We start from the raw sequence: 18,795 nt of genomic DNA, 5'->3' as shown, positions 1-18,795 counted from the left end.
GCATATCTATATCTAGATACAAGAGTGAAATCCATAAAAGTGGTTGTTGTACATTTGGCTTAAATCCTGGATGCATCCTATTTTTGAATTTGATAAGCATATATAAGATGGGAATATAAATATAATAAATAATGTGTTCAATGATGAAACAAATAAAAATACAAAGTTGAATTTGCATAAAAATTATAATCTAGAATCTTACCATTCTTGACTTTTAGCTAAAGCAATGATTGGGGCTGCATGTGTCCAACTAGGATAATAGACTCGAAATCCAATTTGATCTAACTAACAAACATGACATTCTGGATTTGATTAGGTTGCACTTTATGAATATGAAGTGTTTATAGACCAAGCTCAGGTCAATCCTATCTTGACCCAATAATGAACCAACTCATCTTAATTAATCTAAAGTATTAAATTTCTATGTTTGAACTGCTTCATTTCATGTGCTTCCTAATTGCCTTCAATGTCATGCTTTGCCTTGTATAATAGATCAACAAACATTGTAGTCATGAGCTTAGATTGGGTGAAACTTTATACTTCTAGTCAGTTACACAAGAATCAATGCATGTAAGGTCATGCTTTAGGGTGAATTATAACATAAGTCAAGCCAAACCAACCCTCATTTAACCCAACCGCTTTTCTAGTTTCATTCACCGCATATTCTTAAGTACCAAGGTATGCACAATCAAACTCGAATTTTGTGCCGGCCAACCAGCAGTATGATTCGAAATGCCACCGTATTGGACCATACTGAATCTGAACCAATGCAGCAAAGAAAGCTAGGGAGAGGAAGAACTAGAGTGGAAAAGAGAGAGAGAGATAGGGTGGGGAGGGAGGGAGAGAAGGGCTGACGGAGATGCTCGTAATGGCCACTAGAGGATTGTGGAGGCCTTTGGATGATCGAACTATGAAAAGAGAGAGGACAAGAGAGAGACATGGGGGGAGGGAGGGAGACAAATAGGAGGGGGAGGCCGCAAGGAGGCCAGTGGTGGCCGCTGGAGGGCCATGGAGGCTCCTAGAAGGCCGAAACCGATGCCCCCCCCATCACCCCTATTTTAAACCAGCGGAAATCCTAAGGGGTGGGGGGATTGTGGCCTTCCAGAGGCCTCTACAGCCCTCTGGCGACCACCACCACCTTCTTTGTCATCTCCACCTCCCTCCCCCCTCTCTCTCTAGTTATTTTCATCTATTTAGACTTGGGCAGAGCTCTGGAGGTCTCGATAGTCCTCTGACAACCTCGATAGATTACTAGCAAATGGCGATCTTTTTGTCTCCTTTCCTCTCCTTTATCTCTCTCTCTTCCTCTCTCTCCTTCTCCCTTCCTCTGTTTTTATCGGTGTTCCGAATTGAATACTTGAACTACATCAATAGACCGTTTGTATAGTTTGGCATGTCCTAAATCATTCAATTTGGGATGGCTCAATGAACCTTGCTAAGGACCTTCTCTTTTGGCTAAGGTCAAAGGTAATAAATTTTGCTTAGTAGTGGTGCTCCTTGTACATTTTGCAAAGGTTGTGAATAGTCTAAGTTAGGCTTGAAGATCTATCCAAAAAAAGAAAAATTCGAGATGCGGCATCGTTTTTAGGCCCTGAAGCCCAACTAGGTCGAAACTCATGAAAAACCAAAAATGTTCATGCAAGGCCTGGGCTTGAACATGCATCTAAAAATGAATTGGCATTGATTTAGGCTCAATTAGCCTAAAAGTTTATCCAGTCTGCTGGGGCTCAAGCCTGGGATCTTTGGGCTTCATTTCATTTAAACCAGGATCAAGCCTAGGCCCAGTAAACCCTACCTAGACCACCAGCACCCCACCTTTTCCTTTATCAGTAGACTGGGAGAATATACTGGCAAAATATACCAAATCGCACATCCTTCCTTCCTCTCTAGATTGATTATTTGGATTGTACAATATAATAAGATACTACACATATGATATTGTATTTGGATCCTCATAAAAGATATCATAATTGGATTCAGCGATAGCAAATCTAACCAAATCAGATGTTGGGTTAATTACATTCAATCCAATTAAGCTCATGATAGACCCAAGGCTGAAAACCTTGACCATTATAAACATAGGGATCTAATTGACTAACCACCAAGAACATGTCTAATGGAGAAACAGACAAACTGGTGGCAGAGGATGATTTTCTACAAATCCGACCTTAATACCTACAAATCCTTAAGAACCCTAAAATCAAATACATTGTTCTCCAAGCAAAGAATCATCATGCCACAAATATATAACTAAACAAAACCTAATCTTTTAACATAATAAATCCAAAAATTCGAAATTATCCGAATCAATCCATCATAGATTTTCTTTAAGGGAATGTTTGGTTGGAGGAAGTGGGGGTCTGGAATCGAAGTCGGAATGGGTGACTCCCATTCCAACTGTTTGGTTAGGAGGAGTCCCATTCTGATTTCGATTCCAGGATGGAATGGGAATGGCTCAATCTATATAGAACTCAATCTCTACTCTCCTCTATTGATTCAAATTTTCATTCCAATTTCGTTTCTGATTTCGATTCTGATTCTGATCATGAACCAAAATACTTCGGGTGATTTGGCTATTTCGATTCCGATTCCAAGCCATTTCGATTTTCATTCCCATTCTGATTTCGGTTGCAAACCAAACATCCCTTAAAAGAATTAACACAAATTGATGACCCAAATAACAATAAAAATTGAATCCAAGAAATGAAATCCACGTACCTATTGAAACCAAGATCTAGCGTCCCATCGGAAGATAGAAGAGATGGCATGGGATTCCAACGACAACGTAGATGCCATGCCCACCCCATTGTCATAAAAATGGAAATGAAGGCATCCAACACAGGGATCGAGTGGGAGATCGAGAGAAAGCATTTAGATCAGACTCAGAGATGACGAGACCGAGCTCGTTGGGGGAGGAGAAGGAGAGAATGGGAGGGAAAGGAGAGACGTGGAGATGACGGAGGTCAGGAGAACGAAGGGTCAAATTTATGGTGCATAAGGTTTGGTTTCTTTTATTTTTTTTCCAGTAAGTCTTTGATTTTTTTTCTTTTTTTAATAAAATGGGCCATTCATCTCCTTCTAACATGAATACATGCAAAATAATCAAAAAATAAAATATCTTTAAGGATGTTAGAGATCTCATATAAGTCAGTCCAAGGATACGATCTAGAGTGCTTTATAACAAATGTAGCTATTGAGTTAGTTGCAGTATTCGTCTCTCAAAAAATATGTCTTATGATAAGATCTGCACATTTTGACAATATAGCTGCTATATCATACAATAAGGGATGATTAGCATCCCCTCGCATATACCTCTGAAGCCAAGACATTATAATGGCTAAGTTATCCTTAATGGATAGATGATCGGCATGAAGAATCCAATACGCATAAGTGATCCCAGCCCACATGGCCTGAAGCTCCATAGAAGGAATGGACCAGTGGTGCAATTAAGATTTTCACCTTCGGAGTTCAATATATAAATTAAAATAAATAAATAAATAAATAAAAATAAACTTAATAACATTACATTAATTGAAAGTGAGAGAGAAAGAAAACAAGAAAAAAAGAGGAAAAAAGTGAGAGAAAGAATTCAAATCTAGGATATGGGGATGGAAGGTGGGGGTTCAAACCACTAAGCTAACTAAGATTTTATATTTTATGGAGGTTCAATATATATATATATATATATATATATATATATATATATAATTTTTTAAATAATATTTACATACTCCTAAGGGTATAATGGGTATTGCACCAAAATTTGGGGGTTCAATTAAACCCCCAATACAAAAGATGGCTCCACTCCTGGAATGGACGGATCAAAGAGATGACTACCTCCAACCGCTACAAGTCTGGAGGCATAGTTACGGATAATGAAGCCAGCTCCACCACTCCTATCTCTGATATTGCCATTGAAGTTGACTTTAAAAAACCTCAAAGAAGGAGACTCCCAGATGATGAACACTCCGTGGGCCGCTATATGAGTAGGTTGGGAGTTCCAGATCTCTAAGGGTCTCGAGGTTATATCAATCACTTCAACTGCCAAAACTAAGGTTCTCTTTAGAATAAATCTTACCAGACATCTCCTAGCCTCAAACACCAGGGTATTCTTGATAAGCCAAATTTGCTGAGCAATATAGGCTACCTGAATGCCAATCAGCCTCAACGCTTTAGTGCCAGCATTTTGCCTCAACTACTTCAGGAACTTCTGGACTAAAATCCTCTCTTGAGAAAAGAATCTGTGCAACTCGGCCAAGTGCAACACCTACACTGCCCTCGGACAATAGAAAAGAATGTGCTCAATGGTTTCTTCCTCTTTACAATAGATTAGGCAGACAATTTGAATATCCATGCCTCTCACCCTCAAGATAGATTTGATCAGAAGCCTCCTCCATGCAACCTTCCAAAGGAAGAGGCTCATACATGGCTGCACTCTGATCCTCTAGATTCACCCAATATCTAGCTGCCTCGATGGCTCCCTCCAGAACTGGTGATAAAGTCCATCGTTATCGCTCTCGGCAAATATGAAGACCTCCAAACTCTGACATTCGCATTGACATGGGCCAGAATCACTATGGACTGCACATGCTCGTCAAGGTCTTCCCAAACAGCTAGGTCATAGTCTCAGAGTCTCAGCCCCTACCATCCTAGGCAAGCAAATCACACACTCTCATAGAGTCTCCAACCTCCATATTGATGAAGGTCGACCAGCCGCACAATAGCATCTCAGCCACCCGTGGTGTTAGATTAGTATGATTTCATGTATGTATTTTAGAAATTTTTAGATTTAATTATAGTGAAATAAAAAAAATTAGATGAAAACTATCTTAATCTAAACATGCATCAGATCTAATCTGTAAATCACCTATCATAGATCTATGAACATGAAATATTTAGTCTGAAAAATCTGATTATTAGAAACATAAACATAAACAGGAGATCCGATCTCCATACTTTTACGTAGATCGATGATCTTCGTAGCTGATGATCGTGGTATACTTCGAGATTTTTGATTAACCACACACGCATCCAACCTCTACGGATATCTACATGAGGCCCTCGAATCCGATCAGAGGTCTGCATCTTCATTGGGGTGCTAGCTCTCTTGCAGAAGATGTTTCTTGACGGTTGAAGATTTTTTTCTTTTCTCTAAGACTCTCTTGGAGAAGAAAAAGAATAGAAAGATGAAGAATAAGAAGATTCTCTTCTTTTCTTCCTAAAATTCAAACGTAAGATCTTTCCACTAGAGATCTAGAAGACCAAGAAAGAACTCTTCTTTCTTTCATACCTAAGAAGAACATTTCTTTTTTTTCTTCCACATGCAAGAGAAATTTTTTCTCTTCTTTTCATGCCTCCAAAGAGGAACTCTTCCTCTCTTAAACCCATGCCTAAAATCTGATCTCTTATCAGATTTTTCATGTTGAAAACTCCTCCTTAACCCACACCCAAAAGGACCCTCTTTTATAGGCACTGGATTAGGGTATGAAGGAGGTGTTTGGGGGGTGTCCAAATCTTAGGTGCCTCCCTATTTTCTCAGCATGTAAAAGGATTTTTCTCATGCCCGAGATCTCAGATTTTTCATGCTAAAAATCTGAACTATCCCATGCCCAAAACTTTCTCAAAAGTGGCATCCATAAGGGACATGGAGAGGGTTTGAAGATGAATTCAAACTCTTTTGAACTCATCCTTATCCAATAGATGGAGGGCGCAACTAGGGGGCATGGAGAGTGTTTCTTGTATGAGATTTCTCATGCAAACATCAAGGGGGGCACGCGTGAGGAGAGGTGGCATGGAGGTGTTTAGGCGCTAAGGGAGAGAGAGAGTCCCAATCCATTTGGGCTCTCTCTTGGTGCTCCATTAAATCCTAATCTAATTAGGAGTTGGTTGCATCAAATTAGAGGAGGATTCTTAATCCAAATAGGAATTCAAATCCTAATGGTTAAATCTTAATTCAATTAAGAATTAGGCCAAATCCAAATCTTAGTTAAATAAGGAATTGATCTTCCTTGAGATTGGATTATCTCATAATCCAATTAGGTTAGACTAATCAAATCCAAATCATATCAAATTGAATCAAATTTAATTAGACTTGATCCTAGCCCTATTGCTCAATCAAATTGAGCCAATTAGCAATCCAATTGCTAATTAATTCTCCTATGATTTACTAACACTTAGTAAGTTTGACAATTACAATAATTGTATTGAATCAATCATCAATCATATTAATAATTAGATTCCTCTGTAATTCATAATTATAGATCAATCATTTGATCGGACAAAGATCTCTTTTGTGTGAGACTCCATAGGTTCTATTCTGTTTGATAGTGAGATATACGTATTTCTATCATAATATCATCGAAACTTCTTTCGATGGATTGGAACGATTCCAACTCTACCCATCAAAGATCATCGATCATCAAGATGATGCTTGACGAGTCTCACGATCCACCAATGACACCTAGCAGTATGTAGTAGCAATCTAGTAAAATAAAATATTGAACCTCTAAGTGTAGTTATCGTATGATTTAGTCCTTCTTTTGTGAGTCCTGACAAGGTGAAGATTATAAATAATTCATCAAACCTCATCGCTTGTCATATGTAATATTTCATCAATTTGAGTTCATAAATAAAATCCTATGAAAAATTTTTTCCATCATTCACTCTGTCATAGCCATAGTCTTCTAAACTCAGTCTCATGAATAACATAAGACTACTCCTTATCGTTCAAGGTCAATAAATTTCATCTAAGTATACACCCTACTCTTACAACAAACTTACTATAGCTAACACATACCTCAAGGCTCCATATGGCTAGAAGATCGAGTTATGGTATAGTCAAACTACAATAGTCTCATTATGAGCGATCGAGGTACCATAAGTCTAAGGACTACTCACACCACTACAACATCGAGTATGTCATTGACGAGTGGATAGACATCCATATGACTACTCATATTGGTCAAACTTGGTATCATTATTCTCTAATAATCACTTGAACTTTTGCTTCAGTATTCCTACACTGTAGACTTGAGATTCGTCTATCTAAAAAAAAATAATCCGCACATCAATTTTATCGAATCAATCAGCATCATCATGATGATCCATTGATCGGAAGTATTTAAGAATTAATCACAAATGACACATGCCTCAAATTCTCAACTCTTGAGAATATACATCATCATCCTATTAATTCTTTGAATGATTCATGAACACATGACTCTAAATGAATGAAAAATTAACTTTATTTATTTTATTCAATTATAAAATTATGCCACTAGAAAGGCTACATGTATCGGCCAACTTGACTTTTAGGACATACATCTAACAATCTTTCATTTGTACAAAAGTCAATTGGCCATCATCCTAAGCCTCATCTTCTCAAGATAAGCTTTAGTCTCCTACTGGCTCAACAACTTAGTCAGCGGGTCTACCATGTTCTCTATAGAGTCTTTTTTCTGCATCTTGATGAACTTTTTTCGAGATATTTATGAATCTGATAGAATTGTCGCTCTATATGCTTAGACTTCTGGTGAGATCTTGGTTCCTTAGTCGGAACTATGGTACCGATGACATTACAGTAGGATTATGTGATATCTCATGTCATCTCTCTGAACTGCACAACTAACTGCATAAATCAGATAGCTACCTTAGCACCCTTAGAAATGGTGATAAACTCTACCTCTATGATAGAATTTGTAATAATTGGAACTCTTCTAACATACCGCACCACTATAACATAGAAATACACATATTGATGTAGACCTTCTATCATCAATCTGTATTTTCTTAAATCCTAAAATCTTCTCTTTCAAAGATCAAGAACATATCATTAGTCCTTCTCAAGCACTTAAGAATATATTTCACAGCTATTCAGAGCTCTTTGTCTGGATTCGATTGATATTTTGCTCATAACACTCACAGCAAGAAATATATCGATCGAGTACCTAGCATAACATACATGAGGCTTTCTATAGCAGAAGTATAAGAAATCTAAGCTCATGCGCTCAATCTCCTCAAATGTGTAAGGGCACATCATCTTGGAGAGATGACTTCATGCCTAAAGGATATAATTTCTCTTTTAGAGTTCTTCATGCTGAACTCCTTCAGTACTTCTCTATGTATATTTTCTGTGAGCGACGAAGTACCTTCTTAAATTTATCTCTATAGATCTTTATTCTCAGAATATGGAATACTTCTTCTAGATCTTTTATGAAAAATTTCTTTGACAACCAAATTTTAACTGAGGTCATCATGGGAACAACATTCTCAATTAGAAGGATGATATCTACGTACAATACGAAGAATATCAAGTACTCCTACTGAGCTACTTAAAGACTCATGGTTCTTCTTCGTTCTTGATGAAATCAAACATTTTGATCACATCGTGGTAACGATGATACCACCTCATAATAGTTTTTAGGAATCATCTCCATGTTTCGTATCTCTCATAAGGAATATTTTTTTTACATCTTTTGTAAGCATACTCTTATATCTTTCAAAAAGATAGGAGATTCAACTAGATCTATGAGGTGGATGAGGTACACCATCTGCTGGCTCAATAGATTCTATAGGCTCTATGACTCGTTGTTGCTTTTAAGAGACTTTCTCTTCGAGCTATAATTGCTTCTTACTGTTTTCATCATGGATAAATTATTTTTCAGAAAGATAATATGTCAAATCATAATCACATTATGATCTTTTGGAAGGCAAAATTAGTAACCCAAAACTCTTTTGGATATCCTACAAGCTCTCGTAGACCTAACCTCTATCTTATCCACCTATTGTCGCTTGACATGGGCTGAACATCTTCAAATTTTGAGATGATCAAGACTTAATTTCTTACCATATCATATCTTATATAGTGTGGTAAGAATAAATTTAGAGGAAACCTAATTCACTATCTAATTAGTGGTAAGCTAAGCATGTCCCCTAAATGAATAATGAAAAGATCAGTGAAGCTCATTATGAATCGAACCATATCCAATAGGATTCAACTTCTCCATTTTGAAAATCTCATTAAGTTAAGGCATTTTAGGTAGAGTCCATTATGAGACTATGTCATTTTTTTTGAGATAATTAAAAATTTTTTTAGGTATTATTCTCTTTGATCTGATTGAAATACTTTTGAAATTTTTTTGGTTTGCTTCTCTACTTCATATCTGAATTCTTTGAATATTTCAAATGCTTCAGATATGTGTATCTCATACATATATCTATACCGTGGATGATCAACGATAAGAATAATTAAGTAGAGATAACCTCTTATGGCTACCACATCAAATGAGCCACACACATCAGTATGTATCAGGATAAATATCTCAGTGGTCCTTTCTCTATGTCCTACAAAGGATAGCTTGATCATATTTTTTTGAAGATAAGACTTACAGACTGGATATGACTCAATAGTCATCGAGCCCAAAGACCCATCTGTCTCCAGTCTATTAATCCTTTCTTTTTCTTCATGACCTAGCCCAAGGTTTCACATGTACTTGAGGATTATCTCATCAATGGATCTCTCAGATTCAACGGCACTCACTACTGCTCGAATATATTCACATCAGCATGTAAATGAGAGAGACTATTAATCATAAAGCTACATCCAACCATTTTATTTTCAAAATAAATGGTATTGTAGTCTTTATGAAATCAAATTTGTACTAGCAATAAGAACATTATAACAGTCCCTAAACCTACACGATAATCGCAGAGGATAGGTGTCCATGATGATAGCAGCAACTCTTGCTCTGTTGTCTACCTGAAGGATCATATCATCTTTTCTAAGCCTTCTACTTTCCTCAAGACTCTATATAGAAGTGTACAAATATGTATTAGAATAAGAGTCTCTGACTCAACTTGAAGTAAAAGAAATCGTAAGGTTAGTTTCTTTCAAGAGCAGATCTGATATACCTTCTAAAAGTGTGTCACTTTCATTTTTCTTTTAGGATTTTCATGTATTCAGGACAGTTTCTTCACTCCACAGTGAGAACCGTGCCTCTTGAACTCTTCAAAGTTCTTAAGTGGTCACCAACATATCTAATAACTTGGTCAGTGTGCAATCAATTTTGTTTATATGGTAATTTACTATAAACTACTCACATGAACCAGTAAGAGATTGTCGAATCAAATCCGTATGGTCATATCGAGCTTCTCAAGCTCCTCCAGATTTTTGATCATCGTCAAACGATGATCGTAGACCGACTGCCCTTGATTCATCTTAGCATTGAAGAGTCTCTCAAACACTTCATAGTGCACGTATCAGCTCATCTCACCGTACAACTCTTATAGGTAAGTTAACATGGCCTTAGCAGTCTACATGTACTCATTCTGGTATTGCAACTCATTTGACTTAGACGCTAATATGTTGCACCTGATCTTGTTATAATCATCCATCCAACTTTCCAACACTTCTCATTGGTCAGCGGTTGGATGGTTTGGTAACACTAGAGTTTTTTAATTTTTGACATAGCTCAGCTTCTGGAACTCAAAATGACTTTCAAGTTCTTGAGCCAGTCCTTATAATTGGATTTGATTATTTGATTATTTTTTAAAATAAAATAGGATTCGAAGAAGAGAAATCCTAATAGAGAAAAGAAGATTCTAGTTAGATTTTTATAATTAATTAATTTAATTTATTTTAGGAGTTTTATTTTAAAAACAAACTGCCTCACATTATTTTTACGAATCCCTACACTCCTCCGACAGGAAAACAAGAACCTCTTCGTGAGTTAGAGTTTCTAGCAGGTACTACGGTTCCACCTATTAGCATGCTACCTCACCTGATAGTTATTGATAAATGTATCAACCAATAGGTGGACAACTCTTATCCAATTTTCTCAAGCAAATTATAGTTGACCTGGTCTTTAGATCCTGAAACCTCATTTGACAGTTATTGATCTCATTCCTTAATTAAGTCAGACCTACTATTGAGCGTGAGTGAAGCCGTCATTGGAACCCTTACCTGATAGTTATTGGGTCCAACTCCATCTCCACCCCACAGCATCTCATGCCATTAGAATTGTTGCTTCTCCCCTGATGCAACTGAACCATTGTATCCAGTCAAGAACAGTCAACATTGGAGAGGGCACGACAGTCTACAATGGTGGAAGATCCTATGATTTAATATTAACAAAGAGATTTATTTAGATCTCTTTTAATTTACATCTCATGCAAATCTTTAAGTTGATTAGGGCATGGGTTCAGCTCAAATCATCAGGCACCCAAGTTCAAAACTGATCACAGTTGGTCAGATAAGAAAGAGATTGATGGGAGGCTTCCTGTTGCTAGTGGCAACAATCCTAATTAAATAACCATCACTCAAATTACTTGTCTGAGATACCAATTGATCCTAACCAATTTTTAATTGGGCTAGCCTAAATGATCGAAGCTCGAGCCACTGAGCCAAGATCAGATTATGGGTCAATGATTTATGACACAAGCAGCTTAATCGATTCGATCCTATAACTATTATTTTGATCTTGAGCTGACTTGACCTAATTGCAATCAACTTCTTGATTCAATTTGATCAATTGCCCTTCCCGATTGAGCCCATCATGTGCCAATTAAAAACCATAGGACTGTAATCAGATTACAAATCCAATCTAGTCTACCCATGAATCCAAATCATAGAATTTTCATATCTTGAAATAAAATTTTAGATCTGAATGAAACATCACAAATCATCTTTAGATTTGAAACTAATTTCAGATCTGAAGCAAACACGATTTATTTCAGATCTGAAATAATTTTGAATTTAAAATAACAATATAATCATATCATATATGATACAGAAATTTCAGATCTTTCAAGTTTTAATTATTAACATTATTTTAAGATAATCATGCAGTATAATTGATTTATGTCAGAATAACTTTATGTCAGAATAATGACTTAAAAATTAATCTACTTCAGATCTGATTTCTGCAAATCAGATTTTAGATCTAAATCATTTATATGTTCATATAAGAATTTGGCACTCTAATATCACTATTAGATTAGCATGGTTCATGTATGTATTTTAAAAATTTTTAGATTTAATTATAGTAAAATAAAATAAATTTAGATTAAAACTATTTTAATCTAGGCATGCATCAAATCTAATTTGTAAACCACCTATCTTGGATCTATGAACATGAAACATTCAGTTTCAAACATCTGATTATTAGAAACATAAACATAAATAGGAGATCCGATCTCCATACTTTTGCGTGGATCGATGATCTTTATAGCTGATGATTGTGGTATACTCTGAGATTCTCGATTAGCCGCACACGTATCCGACCTTTTGAGTATCCACACGAGGTCTTTGAATCCGATTGAAGGTCTGCATCTTCAGCGAGATGCTAGCTCTCTTGCAAAAGATGCCTCTTAACGGTTAAGGATCTTTCTTCTTTTCTTTAAGACTCTCTTGGAAAAGAAAAAGAATAGGAGGATAAAGAACAAGAAGACTCTCTTCTTTTCTTCTTAGAATCTAAGTGTAAGATCTCTATGCTAGAGATTTAGAAGATCAAGAAAAAACTCTTCTTTCTTTCATGCCTAAGAAGAACCTTTCTTCTGTTTCTTCCATGCATAAGAAAAAAAAAATTTTCTTTTTTTTCATGCCTCCAAAGAGGAACTCTTCCTCTCTTAAACCCATGCCTAAAATCCAATCTCTTATTAGATTTTTCACGTTGAAAACTCCTCCTTAACCCATGCCCAAAAAGATCCTCTTTTATAGGCATTGGATTAGGATTTGAAGGAGGTGTTTGGGGGGCATCCCACTCTTGGATGCCTCCCTATTTTCTTGGCATGTAAGAGGATTTTTTTCATGCCCCAGATCTCAGATTTTTCATGCTAGAAATCTGAACTATCCCACGTCCAAAACTTTCTCAAAGGTGGCATCCATAAGGGATAAGGTTAAATCTTATCTCATAAGGTTTGAAGATGAATTCAAACTCTTGTGAACTCATCCTTATCCAATAGATGGAGGGCACAACTAGGGGGTGTGGAGAGGGTTTCTTGCATGAGATTTCTCATGCAAACATCAAGGGGGGCACGCATGGGGAGAGGTGGCATGGAGGTGTTTAGGCACCAAATGAGAGAGAGTCTCAATCCATTTGGACTCTCTCTTAGTGCTCCATTAAATCCTAATCTAATTAGGAGTTGGTTGCACCCGATTAAAAGAGGATTTTTAGTCCAAATAAGAATCTAAATCCTCTTGGTTAAATCTTAATTCAATTAAAAATTAGGTCAAATCCAAAATCTTAATTAAATAAAAAATTGATCTCCCTTACGATTGGGTTATCTCATAATCTAATTGGACTTAATCTAATCAAATCCAAATCATGTCAAATTGAATCTAATTTAATTAGACTTGATTCTAATTCCATTGTTCAATCAAATTGAGCCAATTAATAATTTAATTGATAATTAATCCTCTTATAACTTACTAACACTTAGTAAGTTTGATAATTGCTGTAATTGTATTAGATCAATCATCCATCATATTGACAATTAAATTATTTTGTGATTCATAATCATGGATCAATTATCTGATTGGATAAAGATCTCTTTTGTGTGTGATCCCATAGATTCTATTCTATCTGATAGTGAGATATATGTGATCCTTATCACAATATCATCGAAACTTCTTTCGATAGATTGGAACGATTCTAACTCTATCCATCATAGATAACATAGAACTACTCCTTATCTATCAAGATCGATAGATCCCATCTAGATGCGCACACTCTTATAACGAATCTATTGCAGTCAATATACACTTCAAGACTTCGTATGGCTAGGAGATCGAGTTATGATGTAGTCAAACTACAGCATCTCCATTGTGAGTGGTGAGACACCGCAGGTCTAAGAACTTCTCACACCACTGCAATACTGAGTATATCCCTGACGAGTGGATAGACATCTATATGACTACTCGTATTGATCACGTTCGGTACTATTATTTTCTAACAATCACCTACACTCTCATTTCAGTATCCCTATACTATACACTCGAGACTCATCTATCTGGAGAAAAATGATCCATGCATCAATCTTATCGGATCAATCACTATCCTCGTGATGATCCATTGATCGGAAGTATTTAGGAATTAATCATCAATGACATATGCTTCAAATTTTCAACTCTTGAGAATATGCATCATCATCCTATTAATTTCTTGAATGATTCATGGACACATGACTCTACATGAGTAAAAAATTAATCCTATTTATTTTATTCAATTACAAAACTATGTCATTAAAAAGATTACATGTATTGACCAACTTAATTTTTAGGTTATACATCTAACACATGGATCCAGCAGGATATTCATAAATTGCCCATCACCCACAAGCCATCTAGTCTATGAGTTAACTACAGAGGCCCGTGCATAAATCTCTTTCTATAAGAAGAAACTTCTCCCATTCGTTTAGATCTCCACTCCAGCCTCCCACGAGCCATACTTGGGCCTCATCACATGCTCCACCAACTATCAAGGTCAAGCAGGAAACATACTACATGTCGAGCAATAAGGACCTCCCTTCTAGTGGCTAGGGGTTAGATCCCTAATCTACTATCTGCTAACGACTGGCATATAATGTCTCAAGCCAACAAATACACACTGCCACCTCCAAGCCTAGGGCTCCACAAAAATCTTCGAAAATGCTACTCGATCCTTCCCACCAGAAACTTTAGGAGGATAGTATTGGACAAAACATAAACAGGAATAGCACTCAGGATTATCTCACCAGGATAATCCCACCCATCATAGAGAGAGCTCAAGCCTATTATCCCTCCAGCTGTTCCTGAATCGACTGCTCCATTCCATCGCACTCAGTCCTCCTGAGCTGATGACTTGCCATGGGAAAACCCAAGATAGTGCCAAATCTTGTTGTGCTCTGCCACTTCAAGGACACCCTTGATCATATACCGAAGCTAGATTAGTGTCTTTGGATTGAAATTGACTGCCAATTTGTAGAGGTCCACCTTTTGGCCTGAAGAAAGATAGTACTCCTCCAGGACTCTCCCGAGGCTAATAATATTTCGGACCCAAGCCCGACCCAACAACAAACAATCATCTATAAAAAGTAAGTGCAAGATCAGTTGGGCCCCAAGAGCCGATAGATAAGAATCTAAGTCCGAACTCTGGGACATAGCATGAAGGGCTTGCAAAAGAGCATCAGCATAAATAATAAAAGGATATGCAGATAAAAGACAATCTTGCTGCAACCCCATCATCGAAAAGTAGTCCGATGGTGTCCCGTTGATCAAGATGGCAAAAGATAGGATTGCAGATACATGCCATGATCCAGCCCAATAGGGATGGAAACCAAACTCCTCTAGTGCCCGCTCCAGGAACCGCCAACTCATGCGATCGTAAGCTCACTCCATATCTAGCTTGATTGTCATGAGGCTATGGTGAAAGGAGGCCCGATGAAGATTATGCATAAACTTTTGGATAATAAGGATATTGTCAAAAATGCTTTGACCTCCAACAAAAGCCCTCTGCTTAGGCAAATCAACTGAGGGAGAATCGGCTTCATCTTGCCAATCATCAACTTGGCACAAATCTTGTATAAGATAGTGCACAGGCTGATAAGTCTGAAATATCTTGGCTCCTACGCATCCTACCTTTTTGGTAAGAGAGTGATAAAAGTCTACTTCCAGTCAACTGACATATGATCTATAGAAAAAACTCCTACATAGTAGCCACCACCTCTGACTGGATGATAGGCCAATATTTCCTAAAGAATAGCTGGGAAAAGCCATTAGGCCTGAGGGCTTTGTCCTCCACCATCGATCACAGCACCCCACGCACCTCATCTGCTATCACTACACTAGTCAGTGCCCTGCTCTCCTACTCCAAAACAACCTTACTAGGGGAGAACTGAAAGGCGCCATCAGTGCATAGGCTCCTGTCTAACCTCCTCCTCCTTGATCTTTCACTAGCCATTAGCCCCTCTGATTGCTTGGGGATCGGGTTCCTATATCTCCAAATGATGGTGGCTTGATGAAAAAATCTAATATTCTGATCCCCTTCTCTAATCTACTGTACCTTAGATTTTTGCCTCCACAGCATCTCCTGTTGCCTCAGGAGTGAGAGGTGCTCCGAGAGTCTGCACTGGAGATCGGCCAACTCATGATCAGCAAGCCCACCATCCCGATCCTCACGCTCCTAGAGCTCTGAGATAGCGGCCTCCACAGTCTCAAGTCTCCAAAATATGTCACCCACCTCGATCTTGTTCCACTACAACAGTCGCCACCTTATCCACTCAAGCCTCCTCGATATGTTATATCTAGCATCCCCCCTCACCGGCAATCTCCAACCTCCCTCACAATATCTCACGAACGGGGGTAAAAAAGTTAGAACTTCTCAAACTAGAACAAGCTCCAGAAAAAGGAGTCAAAAATAAACAAAGATCAGGCAGTGGTGCAAAGCAATCCTAGATAAGTGGCAAACCAGATGGTTCAGATATCTCTAGATCCAAAAGACCATCGTTAGAAATTTGTTAAGCCTCTCCGAGGCCCTTACTCTCCCCAGTTGGTTGTTGCACCAGTTGAAAGTATGTCCGACAAAGTCCAAATCGCTGGATTGAATGAAATCTCTAAATTCTCGAGACCCAGTATCATCCACAAAAGGCCTACCATCCTGCTTTTCATGTGGCCCCATGATACAATTGAAGTTCCCTTGTATTATTGTAGAGATGTCCTAATCAATCATGCATGATATCTCCTGCCAAACAGCCCTCCTCTCTCTGTAGTCAATGCTAGCATACACATCGAACATAAGCCAAATAGCTCCATTCATTTCAAAAATAACAATTGCAACTTACTTGGTACATCTATAAAAAATATCCACCATAGCAACATCCGTTCTTCATACAACAATGATCCCCTTGGATAAATCTTAAGATTCCATAGCATAGAACTGCTAGTTTGTCCGGAAGCGGTGGTGAGAATAGACTAAGCTTGGGCCATAGAGTCTAGTTTCAATAAGAATACACAGGAGGAGCCAGATAAGAACCTTCGCTCAACCACATAGGAGGCCATCTAGTTAGCGGCACATAGGATTCATGTTTCAATTACAACTTCTAGCCATGTAAATAGACATAAAATTGAAGGACTAGGGCATCAAACTTTATATGTGCCTATCTTTCCTTTGGAATTAGGTATAAGTTTAGTAAAGATATAAATTAGTCAAAAGTGACCTAGATCAGCCATGCCAAACCAAATTTATGTTAAAATTTTTACCCTAGGTCATGATCCTCAGGTCCAGTCTAACATTGAACTTGACCTACTCAGTTTTGATTTAGGTTTTCAATACTTCAAAAAGAAGTATTCCACAAGTGTGCAACTTCATTCTAAGATGTCTTATAATGATGTTTGTGGTGTACGATAATTAGACCGATTAACACTCCAAAGCACAATGATCCAATAATATCGTTTGCATGCATATGCGCTCGAAGAGCAAAGGCAAACAATGTTAAAAGGAGAATCTATCCATTCTTGGACAACTTTCTCAAATGAACAAGAGAAGAAAGCAATGACAGACATAATAAGAATTTAACGATGAGCAATGATCTATGTTGCATTATTTATTGAGAAAATTTAGAAGTAATTGAACATCATAGATAACAAAAAATCCTAAACATGCAAACATTGACTAGATTAAAATTGCATTATGAATCATAAATAAGACATTGTAATGCAAAATTTACATACTGCACTTCGAACACAAAGAGAAGTTTGGGCACCGAAATTGGCGAGATCATAAGCGATCTCCATCCCCGAGTTGCCGCTACCAACCACCAAGACATTTTGTCCTGCATATGGGGCCCCCGATTTATAGTTTGATGAATGGATAATCGTACCAGTGAAGCTATCTTGGCCAAAAAAGTTTGGAATAAAGCTCTTATTGTTCTCCCCGGTTGCCACAATAAGAAACTTTCCTGTATATCTTTTGACCTCCCCAGACCTAGTGTTGCAAGCTGTGACATTCCAGTTTTCGATGTCCCGATTATATGTGGTTGACTCCACATTCATATTGAAAATAGGGTTTATGATAAAATGCTCAACATATTCATCCAAGTATTGGATAAATTGATCTTTAGGAATGAATGTTGGGGTTGTTGAAGAGAAAGGCATGTGAGGCAAAACACAAAATTGTTTAGCTAAATGTAGCTTCAAACAATCATAAGTTTTCTTCTTCCATAATGAAGCAATACAATCCTCCTTCTCTAATATAATGAAGGGAATGGAGAGGACTGCAAGGCAAGCAGCCACAGCAAGGCCTGAGGGGCCAGCACCAACAATCAAAACAAGATCTTCCATGACTTTTAAGGGATGGATGGGGGCTATTTCACTCTCTTCCTTTCTATGATATCCAAAGTTTTGCTTGTGTGATTTTTCAACTCTCTAAACCCTCTAAAAGGGTTGGTGCCAAAGAAGAGGTTCTGGACATAATTAATGAATGGATCCAAAATTTGTTTGAGACTTATCCATTTGTTTGCTGTACTTGAAAAAAGGATGATTGGAGAGTTCTTGATATGTAATGATTTCTCGGTTAACAACAATCAAGCAAAAAATTTTATCATTATTATCGGCATCCACATGGTGAACAAAAAAGCTCTACATAAGAGCCTCCATGTAGTAACTCTGATCATTAATACTGACGTTACTAATATTAATTTTATGTGATGTGTGGGGTATGATTTTTTCTTCTTTTATTGGGTATTCTTAAAATGTAATGATCATATTAAAAATCATAATAAATATAAGGCTTCAATAGCCGAGCACATTAATACCAACATCAT

At 37.4% G+C, this 18,795-nt stretch overlaps 1 protein-coding gene across 1 annotated transcript in view; it reads right to left on the bottom strand.

The window, feature by feature from the left end:
- Nucleotides 1–18,365, bottom strand: part of LOC105038487 (probable indole-3-pyruvate monooxygenase YUCCA10) — a 35,711-nt gene extending 17,346 nt beyond the window's left edge. Inside the window, exon 1 of the mRNA XM_010914298.3 lies at nucleotides 17,705–18,365. Within this exon, the coding sequence (XP_010912600.1) occupies nucleotides 17,705–18,313 (609 nt within the window). The 5' untranslated portion in view covers nucleotides 18,314–18,365. The remainder of the gene's footprint in view (nucleotides 1–17,704) is intronic.
- Between the last annotated feature and the right edge of the window lie 430 nt (nucleotides 18,366–18,795).

Source organism: Elaeis guineensis, chromosome 1 (genome assembly GCF_000442705.2).
Source record: "Elaeis guineensis isolate ETL-2024a chromosome 1, EG11, whole genome shotgun sequence".
Taxonomy (NCBI): Eukaryota; Viridiplantae; Streptophyta; class Magnoliopsida; order Arecales; family Arecaceae; genus Elaeis; species Elaeis guineensis.
This window is presented reverse-complemented; position numbering and strand designations above follow the sequence as displayed.